General features: G+C 37.9%; 1 protein-coding gene across 2 annotated transcripts in view; it reads left to right on the top strand.

Annotated features, from left to right (window-relative positions):
- Nucleotides 1-17,496, top strand: part of lmln (leishmanolysin-like (metallopeptidase M8 family)) — a 47,381-nt gene extending 29,885 nt beyond the window's left edge. For both annotated transcript variants that reach the window (XM_080199247.1, XM_080199248.1), the window contains exons 12-17: nt 1,508-1,618; nt 3,931-4,063; nt 5,275-5,434; nt 9,640-9,770; nt 11,831-12,041; nt 14,864-17,496. In XM_080199247.1, the coding sequence (XP_080055373.1) occupies nt 1,508-1,618; nt 3,931-4,063; nt 5,275-5,434; nt 9,640-9,770; nt 11,831-12,041; nt 14,864-14,964 (847 nt within the window). In that variant the 3' untranslated portion in view covers nt 14,965-17,496. The remainder of the gene's footprint in view (nt 1-1,507; nt 1,619-3,930; nt 4,064-5,274; nt 5,435-9,639; nt 9,771-11,830; nt 12,042-14,863) is intronic.
- The last annotated feature ends 505 nt before the right edge of the window (nt 17,497-18,001 follow it).

Below are 18,001 nucleotides of genomic sequence, written 5' to 3'. Positions count from 1 at the left end.
GTTATTGGAGGTTAATCATCTCAGTTACAAGAGATCACTGCAAAAGATCCTCGGGATAGTATCATCAATGACCTGTCTTCCGTTGTATGGCCAGAAGTGTGAATGTGTGCTAATGATGCACACTATTCAACACTACTTGCAACTCCTCGGATACTGAAGCTGTCCATGTCCAAATGCATCAAGACCTGGACAGTGTCCATGCTTGGGCTGACAAGTGGCAAGTAACATTTATGCCAAACAAGTACCAGTCAATGACCATTTCCAACAAGAGAGAATCAAATCATCGCCCCATAACATTCAATAGCATTGCCATCACTAAATCCTGGGTTTTACCATTGACCAGAAAGTAAACTGGACTAGTCTATAAGTACTGTGGCTACAAGAGGCCAGCTTACCTCCCTATTTGCTAAAGCCCGTCCTTCATCTACAACTCAACTCAAACCCAACTCTCCACTCATTTGATGAAGGAGCAGCATTCTGAAAACTCACGCTACCAAATAAACCTGTTGGACTTTAATTTGGTGTTGTGGAAAAAAAGCCCACCCCAGTCCAATGCCGGCAGCGCCACATCATCATCTACAAGGCACAAGTCAGGATTGTAATTAAATTCTTTCAACAATATTCAAGAAATTTGACACCATTTGGGGCAAAGCCCACTTCATTACTACCCCTTCTACAAACATTCAATCCCACCACTGCCAGTGAATAGTGGTAGCCATGTGTGCCATCTGCAAGATGCATTGGAACTCACCAAGGTTCCTTAGCCAGCAGCTTCCAAACCCATGACCACTAACCCTCTGGAAGGACAAGTGCATGAGAACAGCTGAAAGTTGCATTCCAAACCACTCACCATCCTGTCTTGGAAATATATCACTGTTCCTTCACTGAAGTTCACATGAACTACCCAGCCACTAGCACTGTGGGTGTACCTAGGGTGCATGGATTGCAGTGGTTCAAGAAGGCAATTCACGGCCACCTTCTCAAAGACATTTGGGAATGGCCAATAAATGCTGGCTGATCTAGTGATGCCCACATTCCATGAACAAATAAAAAAAATTATCTTTGACATTGTCATACAAAGTGAGTGATACCTGAAGCAAATAAAATAAAAAAATCATTATATCCTATTCTTTAAGTCTACCATGTCTGTAAATACTACTTGTGAGTAAGTCAGATGCCATTCACTAGTACTAAGTCATACTTTTGTAACAGGTTGATGTGATGATATTATAACCTTAAAATCTGTTATATGCTGTTAATTATGAAAGAGCAATGAAAATCAGAGTGCATGACAAACTCTTAAGTAGATACTTTAACAACAATAAAGTGGCCTATATCAAAATTGGTAAATTTGTAAGAAGGTAAATTTGAGTTTGAATTTCAAGTATATCAAAATGGTTTAGTATTTGTATGTTACAAATATGTGGCAATATTTTTTAAAAGTTTAAATTATAGCTTTTTTTCCCTCTTTTTCTACCATGATTCCCCCACCCACTACCACTCTCAGTTGGTACAAAGCCAATTATAGCATGGCGGAGAGACTGGAGTGGGGTGAAGGTATGGGCTGTGACTTTGTAATGAAAAGCTGCAAGTTCTGGATCGACCGACAACGGGAGATGTGAGCATTATATTAAGTATGAATATATATTTAGAGATATAGTGCCTCTAATGATTCTCAGCAGTTTAATGAGATGATGCAGTGAGAGAATGGTAACAAAAATGATGACTACTGATGCTTGGATGGTGGATTGTTTAGTTTAATTAACTATCATGTGTCATCGTTTGCATAACTTCCAAATGCATTTTACTCAAAGAAAGATTCCCCTTCCATAGGTAAACCTTTACTTTCAACAAACTAAAATAGGATTTAAAAAATGAAGTATTGGGGGTAATGTACAATTAGGTGAACAACAACCCATACAGAGTTGCAGGGTGCACTCATGACTCTCAACAAACGACAGTAGGCATCTTGCTGACAAACTGAATCAGGAATCCAATTTGTTCAATGAAGAAAAACAAAAAACTGCCAGTTTTAGCTAGATTACACTATTTTCCCAATATTACACATTGAAAATTCTCAATCTCCGGTAATCTCATAATTTTGGATCCCGCAACCATAGAGGAAAGCTTTTGCAAGGGAATGACAACTCTTGCTTACCTCTTACATTACTAGAATTAAAGCAAGAAGAGAACTAAAAGCTCAGGAATGCCCGGCTTGTTTTTATACTTCATGCCCCTTTTGATATCGGGAATCTGAAAAGAAATTCACAAAGAAGTGTTCACTGCTTGAAATACTTCTTACAGTGGCTGACTAGTCATTCATTAGGTTTTGCAAGCAATAGGGTGACTTTTATGATGCCTGACTAGAGAATTTATTCACTTTCAGGGCCGACAGGGAACAGGACCTTATGAACATAAGACATCACAGCCAATAGTTATAACAGGCTAAAGTAATTTAAGTGCCATCGATCATAAACCTCAATAGCTATCAGCTATAGTTTTTGTTAATTCCTTCTAGTACCTGGCTGGACGCAACTTAAGCTTAAGTTTGTTTATTAGAGTCACAAGTAGGCTTATATTAACACGGCAAAGAAATTACTGTGAAAATTGTATGTTTGTTAGGCAGTAAGATTAGCTCTGCTTTAAACAGTCAGCCATCCACAGGTCTAGGTGGTTGATCTGACAGCTTGCCACCTTCTGTGGCCTTGTCCATGACTGAATGACACTGCAGAAGGAACACGTCATATCTGCCGATACATTTAAGATCTTCTGTGACCAGTGGGCAACGGAGGGGTGTTTGGTTTATAATGTAAATGTTATTTTGGCTGTAAGGTTTCTTTGTTTTATTTTCAGTTCTTCCTCTTGAAGAGAGTACATTTTGTTATTTTTCTTCCTGGTTGATAACAGGGGCAACACAGTGTCTTCTCTTCATCAATTAAAGAAACGCTAGACTGTGTTTGTATATTTAGTACCTTCTCATACATTCAGATACGTTTGCGAACATAAAAAATTGATGGGCAAAAAAAACTTCTGTTCCATCCTGGAAGCCCACCCTGCACTATGATAGCAGGAACATCATGATTAGAGACAGGAGAGGCAATAAAATAGACAAGGACAGTTATGGAAAGTAATACTCCAGCAATTTTCTTTCCAATCTCCTTGGGCAAGCAGAGCCAGTCCAGAGGATCAAATGGACTAAGTGTTTTATACATAAAGATAGTTATCTGCATTCCAGATGATACACTTCCTGTCCAGTTGATTGATTGATTGGTTCAGTTACCTTTTGAAGGACTGAAGAGAGTCCACAACTAACAGACCAGCCAGAAATTTAGTTCAGTGACACATTACTCTGGGAAAAGATGAATCACCTAATAGTCATGCCATTCCAATGGCATAGTTTAAATGAGATTATGTAAAAGTTAAAATTAAGCCCTTCAAGAAAGTTAGATATATGGTCGGTTAAAATTTTTCAGTATTGAGAGTAATTATACAGAGCACAAATATTCCAACAAACTGTAATAGGGCAGATTTCCAAATTGTCACACGATACATCAACTGACTTCTTATGAAAGATGATGAGATTCAGAGTCGTTTTTATATTACTCTCTTCATTGTCATGCAGTACTTGGCTTCTTCTGCTTAAGCAATCATTTTCCATTAGCATTGATGCTTACTTACTATGTGATGTATTGTTATTGTTATACTTCCAACTACCTAAAATTGCGTTTTATAATATTCCTCTTGATTATGGTTCAAACTAAAACCAGAACAAGGTTGATGTAATTTAGTGTAATTCAAGATTTTGAAAATTAGTTTATATTGTTTCTTTCTATACTTTGAAAGCAGATATGAAAACACGAAATGAAAGTTTATGTAAAGTGATTACATTGAACTGTGATTCATAATGATATTATGAATACCTTTATTCAGGAATAAAAATGTAACTCCATATTGTGACACACTGAGGACATCTCCATTACAGCTGACTTGTCGACAGGACCAGAAGGCTGTGGCAGTGTGTAATTTAGAAAAGTACCCAACACATCTACCATCAGAGTATCAGGTATAATAAATACTTCCCTTTTTGCACCCAGGTTAGCAGCATGGGTATGAAGTTTTTAGTAAACTACTGCTGTAAAATGCAAGACTCTACCACCACTGCTGAAATTCGTGTCGCCTCCAAAGCAGAATTGGTTATTGGCTTATTTTTCGAGTTTACCTTTGTCTCATCCTTGTGGAATCTCACATCTATCATTGTGCGGACCCATTACAATGAACAAAATAAGAGAGCAGCAGATAACCTGTCTCTACAGCTTGGACTTATAACAGAGAAAGCCATTGAAACTTTCTATACCTGCAGAGGCACTAATAACCACCAGCCATCTCCTAAACAAACTTATGGATTTTGGCCTGAGATATAGAAACTGATTGCTTGCCTGAAATTGTCCATCAATTAGCAAGATCATGAGAGCAAAGTTTCGTTCCTGAATTTCCAAGTTAATCGGCTGTCAGAATTCAGCCTGTCAACACCAAAGCAAGACTTTAGATGACAACAAAGCCTCCTTCTAAACCTGAACTTTACTGCCATTGCCTATGGAGCAGATGGTGTATCTGTCTGCCAACCTCATCTTCCAGTGTCAACACAACTTTAAAGGAATTCAATTCCAGTTGAACTTTAACTTCTGTGTGAAGGAACCGTCACTGGACTCTGACATTCTTTACACTAATAGTCACATGATTTGTTATTTCTATCTATGCCTTTTTTAAAGTTATTCCTAGTAAAACTATTTACTTTTCACCTTGTGTGTTGGTGTGTGAATGTCATTGAAATGACACAGTCGATGTTTGAGTGTATGAAGAAACAATACTTTTGACTTAACCCTAAAGGATTAAGTTTAGGAGCTAGGAGTCACTTTAAAATTGACTTCACAAGCAGAGAGTTTGGGGAACCTATTGTGTCTACTTCAAAAATTAAAGCACCTCTGCTTATGGATAGGCAGCAAGAAAAATAAAGGGAGTTCAATTGCCTCTCTCCCCTTTGTGGAACACCTTTTAACTAACGTTTTCTAGTTCTAACGAAAAGCCACTAACCAAAATGTGAACTCTGTTTCTCTCTTGAAAGTATTTTCTATTTGCATTTCATTTTTCCAGCATCTGTTGTGTTTTGCCTTAGTATTGTCTATATTGTTGTTCAACATTTATGTTGGCCTTAATTTTACCATCAAAATAATTGTGATAGTTTTGTTGATAATGACATATATTTGTTTTCTACAGTATTTTGACCACCTTGATGGTGTACGAGAGGGGGAGCTGCAGTACTATGGTGGATCAGTGGAGATAGCTGACTACTGTCCTTTTAGCCAAGAGTTCAGCTGGTATATAAGTGGAGAATTCCAACGAGGCTCTGATTGCAGAATTTCTCAAAACCAGCCAGGTTGGTTACATATCATAACTCGTTTAATCGTCTTTGAATCATGATCAGGTCAATAACAAGTGTGTTTGTTGTTGCAGGGTTGTGACGTTCCTGATATACTTCCACAGTCTTTGTGATTACATAGTTATGCTTCCCAAATGCCTCATTAGAAACATTTTCCAGAGTACATTTTATTATTGCACAAGTTGTAAAACCATTTTAAAGCGATAATGAAGAACAGTGTGTCTCTGTATTTGTAAATCTGGAATGTTACCATGGCAAAGATCATTTAGTAATTATTTTACCAATGTCAAATTAACGCATTGGCCGTGAAAATTTCAGTGTCATGCATTTTCCTCTTCCTCACTCATGTAGCTGTCATGGTTAACTTTGCATGAAATTTTTTCACACCTTTGATTCATTGGCTAACTTGGATTCAAACCAAAATTTGTGTTTTCTTCATTGTCATCCAAAACGTACACAATGTGAAAAGTACAAGTTGGAAACTAATTGGATTAATCCTGCTTTTTGTGGTTACTTGATTTTGTTTAAGAAAAGAGGAAAACTTCTTGGGTATACTTCATATACATTTGTGTAATGTTGCAGCTAATGACGCGACCCAAAGTGGTTCTGAAAATTATAGTTTGAGGATCAAACATTGCAGAAGTCCTGATGACCTGTCGTTGACCTGAAATGTTAACTCTGTTTCCATCTCTGCAGATGCTTCCTGACCTGCTGGGTACTTCCAGTATTTCCTGTTTTTATTTGAGCAGTTAATGCAAGCTGTAAAGTCCAAACTTTGCAGTTTTGTGGGCTGCAGTTAAGGCACTCAACTTTTGCAGGGACCGGGAGATACCCTTATATATTTGGCAGACTTGGACGGCACATGCTTATAACAATATCTCACCAAGCTGATATCATGCTTGAAATATTCACAGCATGTTCTGAGCTTTGTGTTCCTACGGTAATGAGTAGGCCAACCTTTATCTAAGTATGGCCTTACAAGCCTTCATAATCCAAACTACTTTATTGGTATCTCAGTACCACTGCATTATGTTGGTGTCTTCTTGCAAATTGTACCTGATCTAGATATGGAAATTCTCTTGTAATTTATCTTTATCATAGTTTTTAGCTTCCACATGTGACCCCCTCACCCTCACGAACACCTCCATTTCTTCATATCGTCACTCTCTGACTAAACTGCCAAGGCAAAGCACATGGGTTATTTGACTATTTAAACCACTTCAGCATATTTCTAAGATTTCTTCCTTTTGAGCCTAACTGGAAGAAGTGAATTTTCACTTTACTCATTCATTTTCACACTTTGGATCATTTTGTAGTTCACAGTCGATTAACACTATATGTGCATAAGAACACATATGTGTTGCTGCAACAGTTTCTTTGGTCTTATTTCATTTGTTGATGATCATTAGTGACTTCCTCTGTACATGGAACAGTGTTCTACTGCACGTTCTCCTTAATTTTCCTTACAATTTTATAATATTTTGTCAAAGCATTAAATATGTGATAAACAACTAAGAACATTACAGTACAGGAACAAACCTTTTTGCTCACCAAGTCTGTGCCAACACAGGTGCCCCTGTATTCTAATATTTTCCTGCCTCTACCCCTCTATTCCCTGCCTATTCATGTATCTATCCACATGCCTCTTGAACATTGTTATAGAACCTGTTTCCCCCAATCCTCTGACAGCATGTTCCAGGCATTCACCACTGTCTGTGTGAAAAACTTGTACCTTTTAAACTTTCCCCCTCTCACTTTCAACGTTTTTTCCCGTTAGTAATTGACCCTTCGAACCTGGGAAAAAACTGATTATCCATTCTACCCAAGCCTGTCATAATCTTGTAAACCTCCATCAAGTCCCCACACCACCGATACCTCCGCACCCCCCCCCAACCCCCATATCTTCTGATGGTCCAGTGAAAACAATCTAAGTTTGTTCAACCCTTTTTCATAGTCCATATTCTCCAAACCAGGTAACATCCTGGTAAATCTCTTCTGCACCCTTTCCAGTGCGTCATCATCCTTTCGGTAGTGTGGTGACCAGAATTGTACACAATATTCCAAATGCAACCTAACCAAAGTCTTATACAGCTGCAACATGATCTTCCAACTCCTATACTATTCCTGATAAAGGCCAGCATACCGTGTGCTTTCTTGACCACCTTGTGCACTTGGATTGCCACGTGCAGGGAACTGTGTACCTGCATGCGTAGACCCCTCCGTATGCTAATATTTCTAAGTGCTTTACTATTTACTGTTACTTTCCTTCTGCAGTAGACCTTCCAAATCACATTACCTCACATTAATTCGGATTAAATTCCATCTTCCAGCCCAGGTCTCCAGCTGATTTATATCCTGCTGTATCCTCTGACAATCTCCCTACTATCCACTACTCCCCCAATTTTTGTATCATCTGCAAAATTACTCATCACACTATCTACTTTTCCTTCAAATCATTTATATATATATTACAAATAACAGAGGCCCCAGTCAGTCACAGACCTCTAGTTAGAAAAGTACCCTTCCACTGCTGTTGTCTGCTTTTATATGCCCAAGCCAGTTTTGTATCCATCTTCTCAGCTCACCTCAGATCCCCATCTGACTTCACCTTCTGTATCAGCCTGCCATAAGGAACCTTATCAAAGACTTTATGCATGCATATATGGACTTTATGCATATGTCCATATATGCATAAATATGGATATATTTATGCATATATGCATAAATACCCGCTGCCCTGCCCTGGTCAATGTTTCTTGTCATTTCCTCAAAGAACTCAATCAGGTTTGTGAAACATGACTTCCCCTTCACAAAACGATGCTGCCTATCGCTAATAAGTCTATTCTCTTCAAGATGTGAATACATTCTGTCCCTAAGAATCTTGTCCAGTAATTTCCCCATCACTGATATAAGGCTCACAGGCTGTAATTTCCCAGATTGTCTCTTCTGCCCTTCTGAAACAGAGGAACAATGTTAGCTACTCTCCAATCCTCTGGTACCTTGCCTAAGGCTTAAGAGGATATAAAGATTTTGGCCAAGGCCTCAGCAATTTCTTCCCTTGCCTCTCTGTGTTCTGGGATGGAACCTATCTGGTCCTGGGGACTGTCCACCTTAATGTTTCACAAAACTTCCAATGCCTCCCCCCTTTTCATCTCAACATCCTAGAATGTGAACATCCTCCTTTCTACACTCACCATTTGCCACATTCTTCTCCTTTGTGAATACTGATGCAAAATACTTGTTAAGGACCTCGCCCACCTCGTCTAGTTCCACACACATATTCCCTCCACTGTCCTTGAATGGACCTATCCTTTCTTTAATAATTAGTTGAGATTTAATTTAGCTAGCTCAATACATCATGACACGCTAGTAAAATTATAATATATTGTACAAAATGATACAGTAGCATATTATCAAGAAAAAATGGACTTAAAATATTTCCAGTTCTCCTTTTATTTGTTTGTCGATTCCTCTCTCTATCCCTCAGTTGTCCCAAAGTTTTTTTATAAAAGTTTATTACTGTTACAAGTAGACTTACAGCAATGAAGTTGCTGTGAAAATCCCCGAGCCGCCACACTCTGGCACCTGTTCGGGAGAATTTAGCATGATCAATGCATCTAATTGGCTCACCTTTCAGACTGTAGAAGGAAACCGGAGCACCCAGAAGAAACCCATGTGGACACAGGGAGAATATGCACAGTCTGCACAGACAGTGACCCAAGCTGGGAATCGAACCCAGGTCTCTGGCGCTGTGAGGCAGCAGTGCTAACCACTGTGCCACCTATGCATTGTTAATTCAAAACAACCTCATCTGGAATTTAGTAAATTCAGTTTCATTGTATTTTCAATACCTCTTACAGATAGAGGCATTTCATGTGTGATTATTTATTAGATAGTTTCTCTGTCGCCAATGTGTCAGTGCCTTGATTAAAAACATTTCTCTACATTAAGAACACCATATAAATGCAAGTTGCTGTTTGTTTGCCTTTATTAATATTTTGTAAGAAAGCAGATTGAGAACATAATTTGGTTTATTTTGTTCGGTTAACTGATAGACTCCCAGTGCAATCCAGTAGTTAGAGCAGCAGATAGCTGTTGTACAATATGCTATCTGTATTTTGTTCTGACTTATAGTTACATTATGTTGAATTGAATATGAGATTTGGGTGGCTAGTAAAAACGCTCATCTGTTTGCAATCCAGAGCCTTCTCGAAACTATGGTGCTGAAGAATATGGACCAGACTCGGTCTGCCTGACTCAGAAATATCGTTTTATTATGCAGCAATGCAACAAGAGTCCAGGCTCTCCAGACTGGGGTAGTGGGTGTTATAGGGTGAGTTGCTGTGTCTGTTTTTAATAAAGTTTTTTAAAATTCTCGAACAAGAATGAGACTACCATTGACAGGAAATCTTACGTACAAATAGTATAATCTGTATACTCAATATAAGGGGTGGCATAGTGGCTAGCATTGTTACCTCAGCGCTAGGGACCTTGGTTCAATTCCCAGCTTGGATCACTGTCTGTTTGGAGTTTGCACATTCTCTCCGGGTGCTCCAGTTTTCCCCCACAGATCCAAAGATGTGCAAGTGGATTGGCCATGCTAAATTCTCCCTCAGTGTCCCTGACCAGGTGCCGGAGTGTGGTGACTAGGGGATTTTCACAGTAACTTCATTGCAGTGTTAATGTAAGCCTGCTTGTGACTAATAAATAATGTGTTTGAAATGAATACAGTTATTTGGAAAGAATATTGTATATAGTTTATATTTAATGAAAAGGGGCTATTATGGGATTTCTCAGTAGGTACTAGAAATTGTACTTTATCAGTGTAACTCCCAAGTAATATTATAAACTGCAGTTAAATCACAAACCCTTGCAAAACATTTTTTCTTCTCAGGAAGTAATGATTGGCACTCATCCTGGCATGACCATGTGATTAAAACAACTTTTTCTGCTAGAGTTTTTAAAAAGCGATGAAAATCTGAAATAAAGATAGAACATTCCAGGAAATACACAGTTGATTAATCGGCATCTACAAAAGAAAGATAGAAAATATCTTGTCAGAAGGATCCTCTCAAAAATGTTTCATCAGAAGAGTCTCAATAAAAGCATGTTTTGCCATTAACTGCTGACTAACTCAGTTAAGTTTAGACAAGCGATAGGTGATCTTATTGCAACATAGAAGATCCTGAGGGAACTTGACAGGAGATACCAGGGGAGGATGTTTCCACTTATGGGGGAGAATCATCTTAAACTATGTTCCATAGTTCTATTCTTTTTAAGACTGAGATGAGGAGAATTTCTTTTTCTGAGAGGCTTGTTAGTATGTGGAATTCTCCTCCCCAGCAAGCTAGAACATTAAATTCATTCAAGACAGAGTTAGATAGTTACCTGATAGGCAAGGGAGTCAGGAGTAATGTGGGGCAGACAGGAATGTGGAGTTGAAACCACAACCAGATCAGCATGATCTTATTGAATGGCAGAGCTGAATGGCCTCCTCCTGCACCTAAGTCCTATGTTCCGAACTTGCAGTTTGTTTTCAACATTTTAATTTTGGTATGAAAACCATGGATGCAGAGACTTTGCTGGATCTTTGACTGGACCATTAAGAGCTCGCAACATGAATATAGAAACAGAAGAAATACAAATGTTGTCATCTACAATCTGAACCACAGAAGCAGCAAATGTAAAAGCACCCTAAAATCTATCACTAAGTTAGAAATAAAAAGTAAATATGTGTGTTTATCACTTGTCCGAAAAATGTATTGCTGCACAGCAATTGAAAAGTCTCTGCTCTTGAATACACTTTACACCTATCTGAATTATTGAAGTGGTTTATTGAATGTAACGCTGATAAAAAGATGGATCTACATTTTTATATATGTTCATTCTCCTTAAAAATGAAAAGAACCAAAAGACCAAGCGTTTTGATGTATTGTTTACTGATTTCAAAACAAAAGCCTTAAGATTTGAAGTTGAAACATTCCCTGAGTCTTTTAGCATTATGGTACTTATTAACCTCCCATTGCTTACCTTACCCCGGGCAATTTAAGGCCCGGAGCACTCGCTGAACTCCCAATTGTAAAATTTATGATGCTGAAATTCCAAGATTAACAAGAGAAAACAGAAATTTGTGATTTGTGGTGCTACCCACATTGTAAGGACTGTATTTATGATTTTAAAATATTGAATTGTGATTTGTACCTTTCCTCTATTGAATTGTCATTACAACTATAGTAATAATTTTGTAACATCTGTTGCAAAATATGAGAATACTTTTATAGACAGAAGGAAATAAAGGAAGGTTTGATTTTATTTTTGTGTTTGCAGGCAAGTACATTTGCAGTTTGTTTTGTAATTTGGAGGATAAATTAACCTTCCTGTTTTGCTCTTTAGATTTCCTGTACCACTGAGGGACTGATTGTTTGGGTTTCTGATAAGGCCTACTTATGCAGTCGAGCAGGGCAGGTACTACCTATTAATGTAATGAAGAATGCCTGGGTCTACACAGGAAGCCTAGTATGTCCATCTTGCTTTGACTTCTGCAGCACTTGTCCACCAGAGCGTGATCCACCATTAAGTAATTTCACAAGGACGATTCCAATAGGTAATATATATATATTTAATTTTGCGCTGTATTTTTTGTATGTCTGAGCTATTTTGTTAAGAATAAACTTAATTCAGAGCTAAATATATTCACCGTCCACCCATAATACTAGGATTTCTGAATCTGGTTAAAAAATATATATCTTGTAAATTGTTAAGTATTCCACCTGGGGTAGCTTTGTAAATAGTTTTATTACATGTGAGGTAACTAAAGCAATCTATTAAACCCCTGTATTTTAAATGAAATATGTGGTGTTGAATAGCTGAAATTTTCTCTTGCCCCCAAGGTTCACCATATTTTGCAAACTAATTAATATATACTTCACTCCTGAAATCTGAATATTGAAGCACAAAATATAAAAGCATCTTGTGTTTCCTGGACTTCTCGAACATATTCAGCATAGGCTGCACCTCAGTAAGATATTTTTGGCATAGGCCCCAATTTGCTGGCATGACGTAAATGTACTTTAAAGTAGTTATAAAAAGCTGCAACTGTTGACATTGCAGTAATAAATTAAATCAAATGAAAATAGGGAGAGCATTTATCACGTTATCTGACCTTGGAAACTGCAATGGAAGTAGACAATGTGCAATTAGACACATAACTGTACCTTGTTATACTTTGGTTCGGGAATTTGTCTGAATGGTTTTTATGTCCTCACCTTCCCTTTGACCATTTCTTCCCCATTGAGAACACAAGATCTTAAAATCACCCATTATGGCATTCAGTAGGCCTCCTAATCATATTTTGCAAATGGGCGCCGCACCTGCGCAAAGATATTTTGGCCTTGGAGGGAGTGCAGAGGAGGTTTACTAGGCTGATACCGGAGTTGAGGGGGTTGAGCTATGAGGAGAGGCTGAATAAACTGGGCTTGTACTCGTTAGAGTTTAGAAGAATGAGGGGAGATCTCATTGAGACGTATAAGATGATGAATGGGATGGATAGGATAGAGGTGGAAAGACTCTTCCCGCTCAAAAAAGACAGTAGGACTAGGGGGCACAGCCTCAAGATAAAAGGGGGGCGGTTTAGAACGGAGTTGAGGAGGAACTTCTTCACTCAAAGGGTGGTGAATCTCTGGAATTCTCTGCCCGTTGAAGTGGTGGAGGCTGCCTCGCTAAATATTTTTAAGACGCGGGTTGATGGGTTTTTGATAGGAGAGGGGATTAAGGGTTATGGGGAGAGGGCGGGAAAGTGGAACTGAGCCACGACAGATCAGCCATGATCTTATTGAATGGCGGGGCAGGCTCGAAGGGCTGGATGGCCTACTCCTGCTCCTATTTCTTATGTTCTTACAAACACCAGTGAGTTGCAGAACATAACTTTGGTTCACTACATATTTTTGCAAATATGCTGTAAGTGTTTGCTGTAAGATAATAGTATTGGGTCAAACTTTCAGATGAAGATTAACTTCCAACTCCTGACAGTGTAGATGGTGCTACTACTTCCATTGTGTGTACACAAGGCTTTCAAATGGTGTCAGGAGTAAAGTGAACATAAAATCAACAAAATTTAATGTAGCTCGGATGATACCAGCATTGTAGCTCTCCTGCATCTTACACTGTGAGGGGAACAATTCTGAATATGGTCTGCTATACATTTCTTAAACTACAGAAGACCCAAATGAAAAAATGCCTTGAAGCATATATTGATCTTGTTACCGTTTTTAAGTGTTACCAAAAGCTCTCCTGCATTGAAAATTACATTATCAGCTTTGGCAGAAAAAGTACTTTGTACATAAAGAGAATTTGAAATGTGGAGCATAACTGATCGATTTTAAGTATTTGGTCATATGTTTTATGAATATCCTCAAGTATTCTACAATTGTGCCACCCTATCAAACACTTCCAATTTATTTTATTTACAGTAATAGATTCTTCACAAATTTTTGTCATATGAATTCGTACCTCCCATTGTTACTGTAAAATACCATCTACAAGGCATAAGTCAGGAGTGAAATGGAATACTGCCCACTTGCCTGAAAGAGTCCAGCTCCAACAACACCAAGAAACTTGGCGCCATCCAGGACAAAGCAGCCCCCTTGGATCCTATTCCTTCCACAACCCCTGGCAGCCATGTGTGCTATCTACAAAATGCACTGCAGGAACTCACCAAAGTTCCTGAGGCAGCACATCTAGAAAAACAAGAGCAGCTGATACCTTGGAACATTACCACTGGAGACTCCTCTTCAAGTCACTCACCATCCTGACTTAGAAATATATTGCCATTCGTTCACTGTTGTTGGGTCAGAATACTGGAATTTCCTCCCTAACAGCACTGCAGGTGTCAGAAATTGCACCTTGAATTATTATGATCTACTTTGCACAACATAAAGGATAGCAGAAGAAGATTCAGTAGTAACTTTCAAAAGGGAAATGGATAATTCATTGAATAAATAAAATCCAGGGCCATGGGGAAAGAGCTTGGGAGTGGGATTAATTGAATAGCTCCAGCAAAGAACTGACACAGATGCAATAGGTTTTTCAGCTTCCTTCTGCATAGTAAAATTCTTTATTGCCCTTTACCTTTGTAGGCAGGGCCCTGAGGTCCGTGGGGAGTAGGGAATCCTTAAATTTAACTTTAAGTTCAGGGTGCCCTTGAAGGATGGCATCCCAATCTCTATGAAGCTAGGTGTTGGCTCTATCAGGCCAAGCCTCACCAGTAATGATGTGAACCCCACCCACTTTACTCAGAGGGGGTCCAGATCTGAAGGGAAAATTGGTCTGTGCAACACAGAGCTACATGCCAGTTTCCAGTCTCAGCCTGATAATTTAAAGTATTTGTAAGATTCAACCCTTTGCTAATTATTTTTTCATCATTTCTAGATCCCTGCTCCAGCTCATCAGGACTGGTGGTTACTCTTTGGTTACTAGTGACTAACTTCCTCCCCCTGGTGGTTGGTTTCTTCCTTTGTGTGTGGAATTAACTTCAGTGTACCACAGTGTACCTTCTATTGAAGGATGTTCTAAAGTGGTACGTTCTGAACACTGCCAGAGATAAGCAACATTTACTCGAAGGAATTTACTAGGTGCTTTTACCAAAAGGACTGAATACTGCCTTCTGGTAGGTACAAGGCACGATTGCAACTTTTAATCTCAGTTGATTAAATACTCCAAGAAACTACAACTATGTCAAATGGCAAGGGTGCTAATACTCTACTTTGTATCTTGAACAAAACTGAACTACCTCTACAATATTTCATGATAAAATGAGCTAAATCATCCGTGATTCCCTGAATATGCTCAATGATTTTCAGTGTTTGATCATCATATGTACATATGGTACTGACTGGCACAAATTGTCAAGTAAATCTCACGAGCATGTCAATCCTACCATTACTATTTGCACTTGTGTTGCTAGTTTTACTGTTAGTGCCTCAGTTTTATCAAAAAATTCTGCACAATTGTTAATAATTTGTAGAACTTCTGTAACAATGATTCTGCGAACATCAGAAATTTGATTTGATTATTGTTATTTTCTAAGTACAGAAGTTTACCTTGGATGTCATGTATAGCAATAAGTAATGGAGCACATTGTTGCCCATTTTGTAACCCTTGTCTGTTTTCCTTGCACTGTGTAGTCTGTAATCAGGTGTAAAGATGCCCAGAATTCTGGGCACTGTAAAAGCTGGGTATGCAGCATTACTTAAATGAAGAAATCAACATGGATTCAAATAAAATATTGAAGACCAGTGGATACCATTCCACTTATTCTGCTTGGATCCCTCAATGGCTCACTGGATTTAGATATTGAATCACTGAATTAAAAAGATTCCAAGCTGGCTCAGGCTCAGTTGTGATACTCCACAAGATTGAATTATTGTGAATGCTTATGGGAAAGAGTTATAAATGAAGAGTTATCATTTGTTGACAGCTGCCTAGCACCTATGACTCAACAAGACTTTAAGAACTGGAGGAGGAAAAGTTGATTTGAAAATATTTATTTTTGTCAATTTTTAAAAAGCTTATAAAAGATAAAACTAAGCCAAACAGTTCCCTTTTACTGTGAACCAACAGAAGTCAAGACAGTCTCTGTCAGGTCATTTTAATCTGTTATCATTTAATCATAACTTTTAACCATTAAATTATTAGGATTATACTGGTCAGATAACCATCCTGAACAGGGGATAAACAAGTTTCCAATGAGATATCCCCTCGTCTTTGGGGTGGAGGGTTGAATATTAAAGAATTAAGTTCAGTTCATGTTTTGTGGGCATATATTAGTGGTAATCAGTTATGACTTTTTCTCGACGGGTAGCAGGAGCAAAGGATGGACAAATCAAAAACTGTGTTCCGTTACAGAGCAGATAGATCAGCTTAGCAATATGAAGAATTACTAGACCTTGGTATTTACTGTTTATTGTTAAGGTAACAGTTTTCATGTTGAATAGCAGTTCCACAAGTAAAATGGAAATGTCCATGACACACAACTACTGTCAACTGTAATCTTTCAAACATGCCACAGATTTCACAAGGTGATAATGTAGACCAAATAATTTTTATTTGACACCTTTAATAAAAAGTGACCATGGCTTTATAGTGGTGCAGTGCATCCTTTTTCCTCTATGCTTTGTTAATCTGTTTTAGCGAAGCAGTCAATGCTATTGTGGGCCTAAAAACATAAATGTTGTACATACTGTTACTTGAATGATTAGAGTATTTGTGCAGATTAGATTTTGCTGTGTGAGTCTTTGGAATGTAGGTTTCAAGAATGTAACCAACCTATCTCAGGTTATACATTGTGAACGTCAGCTAATCTCATCTGTTTCAATACTTACAAATATTCTGGATTAAGGTCTTCTCTGTGCATTATGATGTTAATTTATCAGACACTATCTCGTCAAATATATCACCTGCTAGTATGAACCTGATGAAGATAAAACTATGTGCAATATGTCCAGTGATTTTTTTTCTTCAGATTGTTTCCCAATAATGTATATTTAAGAAATTCACTGTATAAACACAGGTGGCTAGCAACTGTTGCACTTTGTTTATTAGAATGTCCAAATGTGCTTTTTATATTTATATAAATTGAAGGAATGTTGTAGATTATCATTATGCTCTTAGCAGTTAGGTCTAGAAGAAGAATTGACCTTTATAGGTCAATATTTGGATTAGAAATATAGCAATTGCTGCAAGTATACAAATAACTAATTTTTGAAAACGTTGTAAACTGGAGAATGATGAGAATTATACATAAAATAATTATTACACCAGTTCGGGCAATTTACTATTAATTTCAGTGAAATTGGTTGACTCGGTTTGATTGAGGTCTGGATAGATTGTTGAGAAATCTATAGAATGTATTTTGGTCATTTGGTATTTATTCTGTAATGGGGTGAGTTCAACCAGTTTGCCTGTTAATTCACATGTATTTCATACTTATCCTGAATGTTAAGAGTATAAGAAAGATATTATAAAGTGTTTAATCTTTCTGAACTTGTATAATAAAGCATATATTTGTTCCTTCCAAACCTGTGGAATCCTGTGGTTTTCTTCATTTAGTATCTTGAATCTCAAGCTGTTTAAACAAAACATTACCAGTCCTGACCTGAGTCTCACCAATAGCTTGGCTTTATTTCTACACCTTTTGCTAAGTCTATCCTTATGATGGGATGGGACCTAACAAGTGGAGGAGTTGGGAATGTTGGCTAATATATGATTCTATGAGTGCAACATCCCAGAGGTCAGTGTTAGAACCATTGTTTTTCTTGATCTGCATGAATGACCTAGAGTTGGGTATGCGAAGCACAATTTTAAAATTTGCATATGATGCAAAACTTGGAAGTATTGTGAATTGCAAGGATGATAGTGGTACACTTCAAGAGGACATTGACAAGTTGGAGTAAGCAGATGCATGGTAAATGAAAATTATGCAGAGAAATGTGCAGTGATACATTTTACAGGAAGAACAAGGGAAGTTAATGTATAAAGGTTACAATTTGGAAGTGGTTGTAGGAGCAA

The sequence above is a fragment of the Carcharhinus amblyrhynchos genome, chromosome 11 (genome assembly GCF_965287045.1).
Source record: "Carcharhinus amblyrhynchos chromosome 11, sCarAmb.v2.hapA, whole genome shotgun sequence".
Classification (NCBI taxonomy): domain Eukaryota; kingdom Metazoa; phylum Chordata; class Chondrichthyes; order Carcharhiniformes; family Carcharhinidae; genus Carcharhinus; species Carcharhinus amblyrhynchos.
This window is presented reverse-complemented; position numbering and strand designations above follow the sequence as displayed.